Source organism: Tasmannia lanceolata, unplaced genomic scaffold, assembly GCF_043159265.1.
Source record: "Tasmannia lanceolata isolate RefF3 unplaced genomic scaffold, GAP_Taslan_0.1 ptg000003l, whole genome shotgun sequence".
Taxonomy (NCBI): domain Eukaryota; kingdom Viridiplantae; phylum Streptophyta; class Magnoliopsida; order Canellales; family Winteraceae; genus Tasmannia; species Tasmannia lanceolata.
The window spans coordinates 16,452,668-16,465,715 of record NW_027518680.1 but is presented as its reverse complement, the minus strand read 5'-3'; the positions used below and the strand labels follow the sequence as shown (position 1 = coordinate 16,465,715).

The window sequence follows — 13,048 nt, the reverse complement described above, 5'->3', positions numbered from 1 at the left end:
ACTGGGCCGGTTTGGGTTGGGTCTGCTGGGCCCAGACAGGTTTTATGGGCCTTATCTGTTAACTGGGCCTTTCAAAAAATCATGGATCCTTGATGGATCCTTAACGGACCTGCGCGGCCCATCGGCCCATCACTATTCATCATCTTCTCCAACAGCAGTTATAAATTCCAGAAAATCCAAAAAAAATAACAAATTTCAATTTCAATTTCTGGGTTCATTTGACATTGGATTTAGGCACCGTTTGTTGCATTGGACTCGTCTCTCGACGAACTTCACATCCATGCCGGAAAATCACCGGTCGGAGCAACCATTTTCCGGCGGCACGCCGTTTTCCGGCGATGTCAAAAAAATCCCAAAAAATAAGATTTTCAATCGGATTTTCTCGCCGTTTTCTCGCTAGAACCGTGGCTCTGATACCACATGTGAGTGCTCATGATCAATATGAACACCGGCAACAGATCTTGGTGATTCAACATTGAGAAAATTACAGAACAATAAGGATTGAATTGAAATGAGAAAAAAAAATCATACCGGAAGCTATGAATTGGGTTTTTCTTTTTCTCTGAGTTTCTCTTCGCTACACAACTGTCGGTGATGGGGACCGGTTTCTTTCTCTTCAAGCGTGGATTCTCAAAGATTGAAACGAATTTGTTGTGAGCAAATAGGACCCAAGAGTTCCCTTTTATAAGCGTTTGTGGGAAGAGATACGACTCCTCATTGCACCGATCCCTCTCCCCAAACGTCTCTTTTTTTCAAACGTTTATACCTTTTCACACCAAATGATCTTGATCGTCGATCTTGCAACAGCCATATCCACTGTTAGGATTATTTCCTAACACTTACTGTATAGCAAGAACAAAAATAAAGTGTACCGTTTTGTGTGTTACAACTCAGCTTATGAATTGTTCAAGAGAAAATCGACTTTTGTGTGGATTCCGTGGACGAAATTCCTTAGGGGGGATGTAAATACCCGAAAATATGTGTTACAACTCAGCTTAGGAATTGAAGAGAAAAGTGATTTTGTGTGAATTTTGAGGACGAAATTCCTTAAAGGAGGGGGGTAGAATGTAAATACCAGAAAATACCCCTAACTATAATATTCGTCCCCCTCATAAGTGAGCGGCGTTTTTGCCTTAAGGAGTAATTTTAGATTAGGGCTTCTTTGAGAAAGCCTATAAATACATCTTAAGTGTGTTTTGAGGGAACTTAAACAACCCTAAAACATTTTGTTCGGCCCAAGGAGAGGATATCCATGTGGAAGGAGAAGAAGATCAAGCTTTGGGATCAGAAAATGTGAATCAAGGTAAGAACTACGTTCTTAGATGATCGTATTTGAAGACCCTAAAACAAGGATTAGAGTAACAAGAGATGTCATTTGGGTTTTGATTTCGTTCAATGATGAACTCCGTGTTTGATTTCTGACTCCGTAGGGTTCGCCTTGTTTTGAATCCCCAACGAACTCAAGATCAAGTCATTGTGTCAATAGAAATTTAGATTTTGGGAGATTTTGACCTAAAAGTTTAAATTATTTTTCAATAAGTATTCGTATCGATTCGGAGTGTGAAATTGGTTTGGTGGATTCTCTTCGTCGCAAGGAGTCCATCGGATCCGACCACGCGTGATTTGGAGTCCAAACGAAAAAGTTATGATCTGTTAAAGTTTTGGAGAAATCAGGCAAAATCTGCAAATTCGCGGCCTCAGGAGAAAACTCAATCCCGCAGCTTCGGACGCCCGGACATCAGGGTTCTGAAGTACAAACCAACTGGATCGAGCGATTTTCCAGCAATATTTCTTGTAGACAGCCCAACTTCGAAAAATCATAACTTCTTCGTTTCTCGTCCGTTTTCGATGCTCTTGTACTCAACGGACATGCCGGAAGCACATACTTTCTATTAAAAATGATATATAAAATGTTTGAGAACTTTATAATGAAGAAAATTTCAAAATAATTTGAGGGATCCTAGTTTGGATTGCCGGGAGCAAGCTTTGAAGTAGCACGCTACCCCCTAGGTTCAATCAAATCAATGAATCAGATTCCCACGTATCTATAGAGATGAAGGCTATTAAGTCGACCTTCCTTAGGACTTCTCCGGGATCTTAGTTTGGATTACCGTCGTCTCCCGTTTGGTCCCGGGAATTGGGTATTTGTGTTTTGGTTCCTATTTGCTGGTTCCCTATTGATAATAATGGAATGATTGTGATATTAGGTGATCGATCTTGAGTCCAGAAGAGTTCGAAGAGAACATTGAGGTACACAATTTCGTACTACGTGCTTCGGTTTCCAAACTCAATTGCGTACACTTTTATTTACAACTTCTGTACCTTCCTATTAAATGTGAAACTCTATTGGATCTTGGTTGGGTCTTTGAAATACGGGTGTGGCAACCCAAGAGGAGGGGGGGTGAATTGGTTAATTAAAATTTCTGTACTTAATTAAATGAATTATTCATTTAATCTACTAATTAAGCAAATATGGTCTAACCCTTGTTCAAGTAATCAAGGTACTGAAAGCTAGGGTTTAGATGTTACTTTTGATTTTATATACTCTAACCCTTGTTCAATAAAACATAGATACAAGTAAAGGGTAGAGATTACCAATCACCAAAGTGCATATGAGAGAAGGAGAAGAAGCAATCCACAAGGCACACGATTTTATAGTGGTTCGGTCTATCACAAGACCTACTCTACTCTTTCAAGTTTTACCTCCTTGAGATCTCCACTAAAACATGAGATTCTTCAACGGGCGAATGTCAAAGCCGTACACCAATTCCTTCAAAGGGATCTCACCCTTTCTGCACGAAGCCTTGCCGAGGGATCACACCCTCTTACATAATTCACCTTTGTTCACGGGCCGAATCGGAGACCCTTGGATACAAATAAAGAAATAAAATGAAATAACTCTCAATGCCTTTTAGAATAGGCTGATTACAAACTTTCAAAGCTCACAAACTCTCTAAGAAATAGATATAAATGTAAAGCCTATGGAGTTACTCTTGATAGAATGTAAAAATTCAAGTTCAAAGAGGTTTAACCTTTCATATAAAAGTTTGGGTTCAAGAAGATAGGATTTGATATTGCAAAAGGTTGTTTAGAAACGTTTTGATAGTGTATATATAGCCCACTAGGAAATATGACCGTTTGGGGGTAAAACTGTAAAATACAGGGTTGAAAAAGTCAACCTGCGCAAGCCCCAACAGCTAGTTTTCCTAGCCGCGGCTTTCAACCGAGGCACAGCGGTCGTCCGCCCTTATCGTGCTCTCTATTTGAGTTTCAAATTTCATACCGGCTCGGTCGACCGGCCCTATGGCGGTCGCCCGACGAGGGCAATCTGTTTGAATAAAAATTTGACTCAAAAACACTATCACGATTGACCGGACCAATGGCGGTCGCCCTCCAAGACCAACCTGGAATGGTTCTGTTTTGACAGAACTATTTCCGCGGTCGCCCGGATCACCCCGGTCGACCGGCCTGATAAATTTCGAGATGCTCTGGATTTCTAGGTTTCATCCCGCGGTCGCCCGGCATAGCCCAGTCGACCGGCCCTGAGTAAAATTTCATTTTTAACTTTACAATCCTGGGCTTTGGTCTTTAGGCTTAGGTCCTAGGTTTTCAAACACATATTTGGGTGTGTGTATGATTTTCAAAGATATAAAAACTTAGGTATGAAAACCATTTGAAAACCTATTAAAAGTGAATGGAAAAATAAAATCAAGAGGACTCCAAACTACATTCTAAAGTGTATACCATTGAGTCTTCTTGGAATGTCTTTGCTCTTTGCACTTCCTTGCACTTCTTCGGCTTGAATAAGCATCTTGAACTTTGTCTTGGCTCTTGTGACTCCTCCAATCTTCAATGCATGTTGGAAGGTGCATGAGGTGCCATCAATGGCTTGTTCAACTTCAAGCTTCTTCTTGACACTTGCTAGGTAGTTTGAGGGATCTTTGTCTTGAGCCTCTTAACTTGATCATCTCCAAATGGTGATGACTCCGATGTAGGTGCAAGCTCTTGGTTCCTTGCTTTCTTGATCCACAAGCTATGTGTTGAGAAGAGTTGTGTAATGGTGATTATGACATGAAGATCATGTATACAATACAACACCTCAAAGCAACATATTAGTCCATAAATGCTAATCAATTTAGTTTTCTAGCATCAAAACAAGAGGGTAAGGTGAATGATTAACCCATGGGAACCCTTGGGCTTACATTCTCCCCCTTTTTTATGATGGCAAACAAATTGATTAGGGAGGAAGGAGATATCAAACAAATAAATGAATAAGCATGATATGAAATAAAAAATAGAGCATAGCTCCCCCTCATTATATGCACAAATAAAATATTTGAATGTAAAGCAAGTGGTGCATATACAATAGGACTACCTAATCAATTTCCAAAATTCTCCCCCTTTTGGCAACAGCAAAAAGGAAGGGATATGACTTGTAGGAGTGCAAGTGGGGTGTCAAGGTGAATAATAGCTTATCTAAGCTATGTGCCTTGTATATGATATACCATTCAAGCTCTAGTAATGCTTATCAAAGAGAAAACAAAAGTGAAATGCATGATAAGCATTTTTTTTTCGATCTATAAGAATTTGAAAGTTAAGTGCATCTATGGGGGCAAAAGATCTTGTGAGCATATCACACTGATCTATATAAATGTGAATATATAACTTTTTAGCTCCCCCCCCCTTTCTATTTGTGAGTGGCCCTAGGTGAAACCTATGTGATAGGGCATGACAAGATAGAATGGTTGAAAAAGGTGAATGATTTAAACACTTGGGCTTCATTAACAACTTTTAAAGCAAGTGAATTTCTACCTGAGCAAGAATATGCTCATATCTATGATATAACCATTTGGGTTCACAAGTTGCTTCATATGGGGGTTTTCTTTTCATAGGGCAGACAAGTCTCTTCCTGAGCATGAACATGCTCAAAACTATAAAATAACTTTTGAGTTTAAGTTGTTTGACCCTATATGATTATACATTTGTAAGTGAAAGCTTCCCCTGACTATGTGCATCTAGTCTAACTGTAATAGTTCAAGGCACATAGAACCCATGATTTGAATGTAACCACCATTTGCTCCATTCATAGGATAACTACATGAATGGATGATTATTAGACAAAACACAATAATAAAGAATAGAGCAGAGTCTAATAAACACATGGATACAAAATAATGAACAACAAAAGAGTACACATCCATGGCAAAAAGAAAGATCATGTATATATAGATATGGCAAAATGAGGCTCCATATACATGAATAGAGAATGGAAGAGACACACCATCTTCACATCCTGTCAAACAATCATCAGAGGTATATAAATGGATGTGAGGAACAAGAACTCATCTTCACCACAATAGATACAAGCATGCACTCTGAGATATGAACCAAAATAAATCATAAAGCATAAAGCCCCTATGGGCACCATCCATACATCCATAAACAAAATCTCAAGCCCACACTAGGCGTACAACCACAATATCCACAAGCCCATCTAGGGCAACATCCACAACAGTTATAAAAGCCCATACTCGGCATGTACAGACCAAAATAAAAGCCCACATCGGGCATAACCATCAACTGAAGAAAAGAAAATACAAACATAGTCCAAAAGCCCATATTGGGCAAGAGAAAAACTGAACAAAAGATGATGATCAAGCAGCAATCATGATAAGGCAAACTCCAGTGCGTCTGCTGCAAAGAAGGTGCTGGTCATCGATCAGTCGTGAGGTGGAGGTTGATGCTCATTACGAGGTGGAGTCTTGGAAGTGTAGTATCTGGTGACCTGACTCCTCTGAAAAGTTTGCATCATCTCCCTATGCTGCCTCGCCATAAGCTCCATAAGTTTCTCATGATCAGAGGCTCTCTGGCTCTCACCAGTCACAAAGCTAGTGGAAAGAGTGTCTAAACTAGTCGTGAGGGTCTCAAGTCTAGTCGTGATAGTATCTAAGCCAGTCCTCAAGAATGTGATATCTCTGGCGAAATCCCCTTATGAGCTAGCGGCAGGAGCCTGACGCTGCTGAGCCTGTGATCGCTCAAGTGCTCTACTATACTCCTGCATCAGGGCCACTCGTTCAGCTTCCTCCATAGCCTCATCTATCTCATCTTGTGCTACCGCACTAGGACTACCTCCACCAGGTATTGGGATTCTCATAAGAGTAAGGGTGGTATGGTTGAGCACCGGATCAGGGTTTTCAGAGAATGCATTTGTCAAGTTGATCTTTTTATGTCTCAGGAGCTTAGAAATTTGGATCCCATAGGGAAGACCACCTTGTCCTCTCTTGATCGCCTCATCCATATAACTCATCATAATGAACCCTAGGTTTAGCTTGATCTTTTTCATAATGCAATGGAATATGAGGGCTTCAAAGGGTTTTACTACATCAAAAATTTCTGCCCTAGGACTGATGTTGTAGGCTACAATCTTGTCGATGATTCGAGCTGCATGATTCATTAGACCCGCACTGATGTTAAGATTTCTTGAGGAGGAGGGACAGTTCCTAAGGTTTTATAAACATCCGTCCTTGAAAAGTGTTTTTCCATCTCATCATTTTTCCAAAAGAAAATCCTTAACCCATCATTCTGTACATCAAGCCAAGCACATAAATCCTTCAAATTTAACCCAAATTTGTCTCCTTGAAGATGGGTGTTCATAATTACTCCTCCATGAGAAAAATCGAAATTGGCATAAAAATACCTAACTAGGTCATGAAAGTCCTCTGGCTTTAGCTTTTCAGGAAGATCGACCTTGTTGTCATTTCTCGGCCGGTCTGGTCTTCTAGTAGCCTGGAGGTTTATGAGGGGGGTGGTTCCCCTCCAACTTTTTGAGTTTTCTTTGAAGATAACCTTATGAAGGGACTCATTAAGGTGCATTGTGAATGATAATTTACAATCATTTTACATATGTTTTGTTAAAAAAAATACTCACGTTTGTGGAATTTCCGCAAGAAACTCACGTTTGGTTGCTGGGCCCAAAATAATCCCAGGAACCAAAATAACCCCACACGAAACCCCAGGAAGGAAAAAAAAAACTCCCAGGAACCAAAAATAAGCTTGTAGAAGAATTTTTTTCTTCCTAACAGTTCAAGCAACCAAACAAAGTTTTTTTTTCCCACCATAGTCTGGTCAACCAAACATGGAATATTTATTTTACCGTGATACTTCCAGGGAGTTTTTTTTCCCACCAGTCTCTCAGGAAGTTTTTTGTTCCATAAAAATCCCAAGAACCAAAAAAATTCCGGCAACCAGACAGATAAAAGTTACTGACTTTGCTATTCGAAATTCCTTGTCCTCGAACCAGTAGCACTCCAATAATAGCGTAGCGATATATTTGCCCCCTCTTCTTTAGTGAGCCACTCCCTTCTAGTGTATGTATGACTCCTCGTTTTACACTAGATGGGGGGTAGGCAGGGGAAGAAAAGGGGACGAATATATCATTAAACTCGTGGGCATCTCTTCGTACGAGTCATCAGGGCCCATATGCATTTAAAACATTATCCGTACGGAGAGGGGAACGTTAGTAATTTAAAAAGTGACAGTGGCATTTGAATTATTTTTCAGTCAAGCAAGGGTGTATATTCAAATAGTGGAAGAGCGTTTACATGCTTGTTGGCTTGTTGCCACCTCTACTTACTTACTAGTTAGTAGTTACTACATTACAGCTGAAATCAGTGTCGGCCAAAAAAGCAAAAAACATAACGTGCTGTCGTTAGCTTAAGCTTTTTTATTCTTCAAGTCTTCAACCATGGCGATTTCCAAACCCAGGTACTTTTAGTTTAATAAATAATTCTCTCTCAAGCTTTCTCCCAATTCAATGAAAATAGAAGCCCAAAATCTAACATTTCGATCACATTTTTCTTAATTTGCTTCATTTTGTTCAATTCAATGACTTTTTAGTTCTGGATCTTCTAGGGTTACTTCAGTGTCTTGAAGGCCATTTTTTCTTTTTGTGGGTTTTGTTTGATGGGTTATACATTACTACTGTGAAATTCAGCTGCTTTTTTTTTTCCTCATTATAACATTTTTAGTTGTCAGTTTTGCCACCAAGAAGATTTTGATCTTCTAGTGTTACTACAGTGTCTGGAAGGGCGTTTCATTTTCTTCTTCTTTTTTGTGGGTTTTGTTTGATGGGTTAAACATTACTACAGTGAAATTCACCTGCTTTTTTTCTCTCATTATAACATTTTTAGTTGTCAGTTTTGCCACCAAGAAGATTTTGATCTTCAGTGTCCGGAAGGGCCTTTCATTTTACTTCTTTTTTTGGTTTTTGTTTGATGGATTAAACATTACTACTGTGAAATTCAGCTGCTCTTTTCTCATTACATCAGCTTTAGTTGTCAGTTTGTTATCAAGAAGATTTTGATCTTGTAGGGTTTATTTCATGATAAGGGTCTTGAAATTTCTTCCATAAATGCTTTATTTTTAGGCGTTGTTATATTGGTGTGAGTAACTGAATATGTTCTTATTTTCATTGTAGATTTAGTTCCTGGCTTCTTGGTTCAGAATTTTGATCTTTCTAGTTTCAGAAATGCTTTAATTTAGGTTGTATCTAATGAATGGAATGTTAATTTTCTAGAAATTGAGCTGTTCTTTGTCCATCTCATTAGGGTTACATGGAAGAGTGTTTGCTACTTTGCTTAATATCAGGCTGTTCTGTTTATTCTGTTGTCCTGTAGGTCTTAGCTTCTCTGTTGAGAAGATGGGTAAGGATTTTTTTTTCCCTTCTTGGTTTTTGCGTGCTTATTATTCCTGTGATTACTATTATAGATGCCTTATTTAAGACTTTCATATAATAAATATAATTTACACACAAATTGCACCCAAAATGCAATTTGCTTGCACTGAATCTGAACCTTAAAGTTAAGCCACATAAATGAGTCTGCATATTTAATTAGTTTCTCTGGTGTATAAGTCATAGCATGTTTTGATTTCCTAAAATTCTGTTTTGAAATGCTTCGTTCTAGGTTTATTTAGTGTGGGTGAAATGCTATTTTCTTGAAATTAAGCTGTTTTTTCCGTCAATTTAATTGCATTTGTTGGATCTCTTATTAGAAAATGTGATTTCCTGGTGTTTTATAACTTTTATGTGTTTAGGATTACTGAAAGTACTGTTAGGATCTGTTCTTTTTTTGTGTTTTTAGTAAAATAGAACTGTTTTTTTTGTACATTTCTCCCTTCTTATTCCTCATGTAGTCTACTTAGAATATGCACATGGCTGTTCTGAAATTATTGTTGGAAATGCCTTGTTTTAGTTTTGGTCAGCACTTTTAAGTATTGAATGAAGTAAACCTGTAACTTTTTTATTAGGGATGATTCTGGGTTTCCTTTTTTCTGATTGATGTTTTGGTTTCAGTTAATTTTGCAGGGCCGAAACAGCTAGAAATCTGGATACTTAAGGGGCCCTTTGGATACGCGGATTTTAGAATCCAGGTTTTTAGTTTGAAAACAGTGTAAAAGAGGGTTCATGATCAAGCTGCTGTATGCTATCCTGACAGTGTTTCTTGGATTTTAAGTGAGAAATTCAGGTTTTAAAAATCTCTCTTGCATCCTAAGATTTCTAAAACCTGGAAATATGGGAGGATCAGCTACTCTCTTGCTGATGAAAAGAAGGGCGAAAAGTAAAAAACGAGTAAAAAACGACGGCTGGTCCACTTCTTCTCTTGTCTCTTAGCTACAATTTTGAAGAAATCCCTGATTCTAAAATCCGCATATGCAAACGGCCCCTAAGTGTTTCAAAAATTCTACTTGAGTTGGTAGACTTTTTTTTTGGTGCCATGGGCTCTGTTTTTTTGGGTAAAAGGCTGTGCCAAATTGAAACCAAGAGATTGGTTCTGGTGACAGGGATGATAGCATGTGCTATATTACTATTTCAGTCTTTCACACTACCCTATAGAAATGTTTTGTCGTCTCTGATTCCTGCTAAGGATCCGGTCGTCAAGATGGTGAGGGTTGGCAAGCTTCCCCATTTAAGTGGCTCAGAGAACCCTATAGACTCATTTGTAGTTCTTCGAATGAAAAATAAAACTGAGTCTTTTGACATAGGGAAAGAAACTGGGGTTGATAATGAGACCAAAGAAAATGAGGAACACCCAGAGGATGACATTGCATTAGAAAAGGATGGAGACCTAGATGATGAGTTTGACCTGGATGGAGAGAGAGAATTGGCTAATGAATTCCCATTTGAGAGAGTTGCGGAGTGGAATAGTGAGGTGTCGTTAGAAAATGACCTTGATTCAGATAATGGTTCTACACAAGAAAAGGATAGAGACCTAGGAAAACACCTTCCACGAGATATGGTTAAAGAACCCGTCAATAGTATTGCATTAGACACTCTTAGAAAATCGGGCAACATTTCAACAGAGAAGGTTAGAAGCTCCAATAATGATTTTGCACTGCCTCAAGTTTCATTATCCTCAACGCTTTCCGGTACAAATGGGACCATGTTAGGAAATCTGGATGCAAATTCAAGTGATCCTGCTATATCTGTTGCTACCAATACATATTCAACAGATAAGCAAGCAAACAAAATGCTCTCCAATGTTGAAAGTTTGGGGCTATTGCAAAATGTATTGGCCAATTCGACTGATAATTCTACAGCGCTAAGTAATCAATCAAAGAAGAAAAAGAAGTGGCGCCCGCCGCCAGTATTGATATCTGAGATGAACCATTTATTGCTTCGAAGTCGCATTTCCCCCTATTCAATGGTATGGATTTGAACTTTGGAACTTTAATTGACTGGTCAGAACCTTTTCAATTGATTTTTTGTGAAGAGTTGTATTGACCTTTTTTCCCCTTATATCTTACATATTGATTTATTTATTTATTGCACTGCAGAAACCGCGTTGGTCTTCGCAACGCGACCAGGAGATCTTATCTGCGAAGTTACAGATTGAGAATGCTCCTATTATAACAAATCATCGGGCACTGTATGCACCTGTTTTCCGGAACATTTCCATGTTTAAAAGGTAATGAATATTGAAATTAGCATGAAAATATAATCTTTTACTGTATTAAATAATTTAATTTACCCATAGTTCATACTGACCTCAGGTTTCTCATCCAATGTGACCCATTTCATTATTATGTGTGAGCTTGCAGGCAGTTCCAGATAACGCCATTTTCATTCAAGATTTTGGTAAATTGATCCTGGCCCTGAGTTGCTTCATAATCCTAATCAATCATTCGTCATAGAAGCTCAAAAATTGCTAAGTTTGGGCCAATTGATAAAAATCAGAGCCGCCTGTGGAAAGGGCTACCTGGAAAAAAGAGCTTTGAAAAAAAAAATCATTCTTCATAGAAGCAGGGCAAAAATGACTTTATGAAAATGTGTAGTTGGCCTATGGTATCTTGATTGAAGATCATATGGTGTCTTCGCCTGCTCTGGATTTGTATTTGAGATGGTTTATAGTAAGGCATCTGAATCTTGATGTGCGATTCAATTCTTAGCACCAATCTATTGGTTGTTAGTAATAAGATGGTAGTTTGTAATGGTTGAAGATAGTTTTAATTTCTGGAGAGTCTAGCCACTTTTGCACCATGAAATTTCAAAGGGTGCTTTTTCATGTGTTAAGCACCATGACAATTAAAAAATAGGCAATATTTGCGGTTACATTAAAACATCAAAATACATAAGAAAGAACAAACAGCTGTAGTAAAAACGGGAAATTAAACATTTTGAGGAATTTCTATAGGAATGGTAGTAGAAAGGGGGAAATTTTGTGCAAGAAATACTTTGAGAAATTGCTGTAGAAACGGTGTCAAAGAGTGTGCTTTGTATTGGATGTATGAAGTGGCTTGAAATTTTTGTGATGAATTCTTGCCGAACAACAGGAAGTTCTGAATTATGTATGATGACACATTTTAACTGTTTGGAAAGAACAATGAGACAACAAAAAAGTTTGGGACATGTTGTTCCAAAACTCTTTCCATTATTAATTATTATAAATGGTAACGCCTACTAACATGGAATGAGTTTGCTCTTGTGAATAGAAATCTTCCACTAGTCTCAAAATTGTAATTAGCATTGTTGAGTTTGCTCTTGTGCATAACATCCTACTCAGAAATTTCTGACATCACATTGCAGGAGCTATGAATTGATGGAACGAATACTCAAGGTGTATGTCTACAAGGATGGAGAGAAGCCCATATTCCATCAGCCAGTACTCAAGGGAATTTATGCATCTGAGGGATGGTTTATGAAACTGATGGAGGGAAACAAGCATTTTGTTGCGAGGGACCCTAGAAAAGCTCACTTGTTTTATATACCCCTTAGTACGCGCATGCTACAGTTCGCTTTGTATGTACCCGGATCACACAATCGGCATACTCTAGTGGACTATTTGAAGAATCACATAGATAAGATTGCTGCAAAATATCGTTTCTGGAACAGAACTGGTGGAGAAGATCATTTTCTAGTTGCTTGCCATGACTGGGTATCTTTTTTTTGCTTTTAGAATGAATTTCCTGTAGTAGGCATATGAGTTTTGAAATTTCAGCTCTCAAGTTCACATCATTTTCAATTCATTCAATGTGAGATCCCACATCGGAAAGGGGGGAAAAGTTTCTGGGCTATATATGTGGATTCTCCCTCTCCTTGTGTAGACGAGTTTTCAGCATCTCCAAGGGGCGGGCCCTGCAGAGTGGTTGGGCACAGTTAGTGCTGCTGGAAAACAAAACCGGGGAGGGTGGGAAAACTAGAACAGGACAGTATTTACGCAGTGGGGTTGGGGCATCACAGTAAAGATCATGTTGAAACGTAACTACTGAAGGTGTTTAAATGGATTTTCACAGATGAAACTGTTGGGACCCGGGTAGAACTCATCCTCAAAAGCTAGCTGTTAATGGGAGGGTGCCCAAGTCCTTATATGCCCATTCACTTTTCCGATGTGGGATTTTTTTGCTTTTGCGTGAAACCCCCAACAGAAACTGCAAAAATGTTTCATTCTAGTGACCGGAACTGGTGTCCTTGAATGTTAGTAGATTCAGTTAGTTCTTCATGAAGGAGTAAAGCAACTAACCGATCTTTTGTGTGCTGAACACAAAATCATGC

At 38.7% G+C, this 13,048-nt stretch overlaps 1 protein-coding gene across 2 annotated transcripts in view; it reads left to right on the top strand.

Moving 5' to 3' along the window:
* The window catches only part of LOC143852585 (putative glycosyltransferase At5g25310), a 44,440-nt gene that overhangs the window by 30,076 nt on the left and 1,316 nt on the right, over positions 1–13,048 (top strand). Inside the window, exons 1-4 of one of the 2 annotated variants that reach the window (XM_077362042.1) lie at positions 7,629–7,764; positions 9,353–10,703; positions 10,834–10,964; positions 12,083–12,431. In XM_077362042.1, the coding sequence (XP_077218157.1) occupies positions 9,774–10,703; positions 10,834–10,964; positions 12,083–12,431 (1,410 nt within the window). In that variant the 5' untranslated portion in view covers positions 7,629–7,764; positions 9,353–9,773. Of the gene's footprint in view, positions 1–7,628; positions 7,765–9,352; positions 10,704–10,833; positions 10,965–12,082; positions 12,432–13,048 lie in introns of those variants that run through there. The other variant, XM_077362032.1, reaches the window with a different exon arrangement.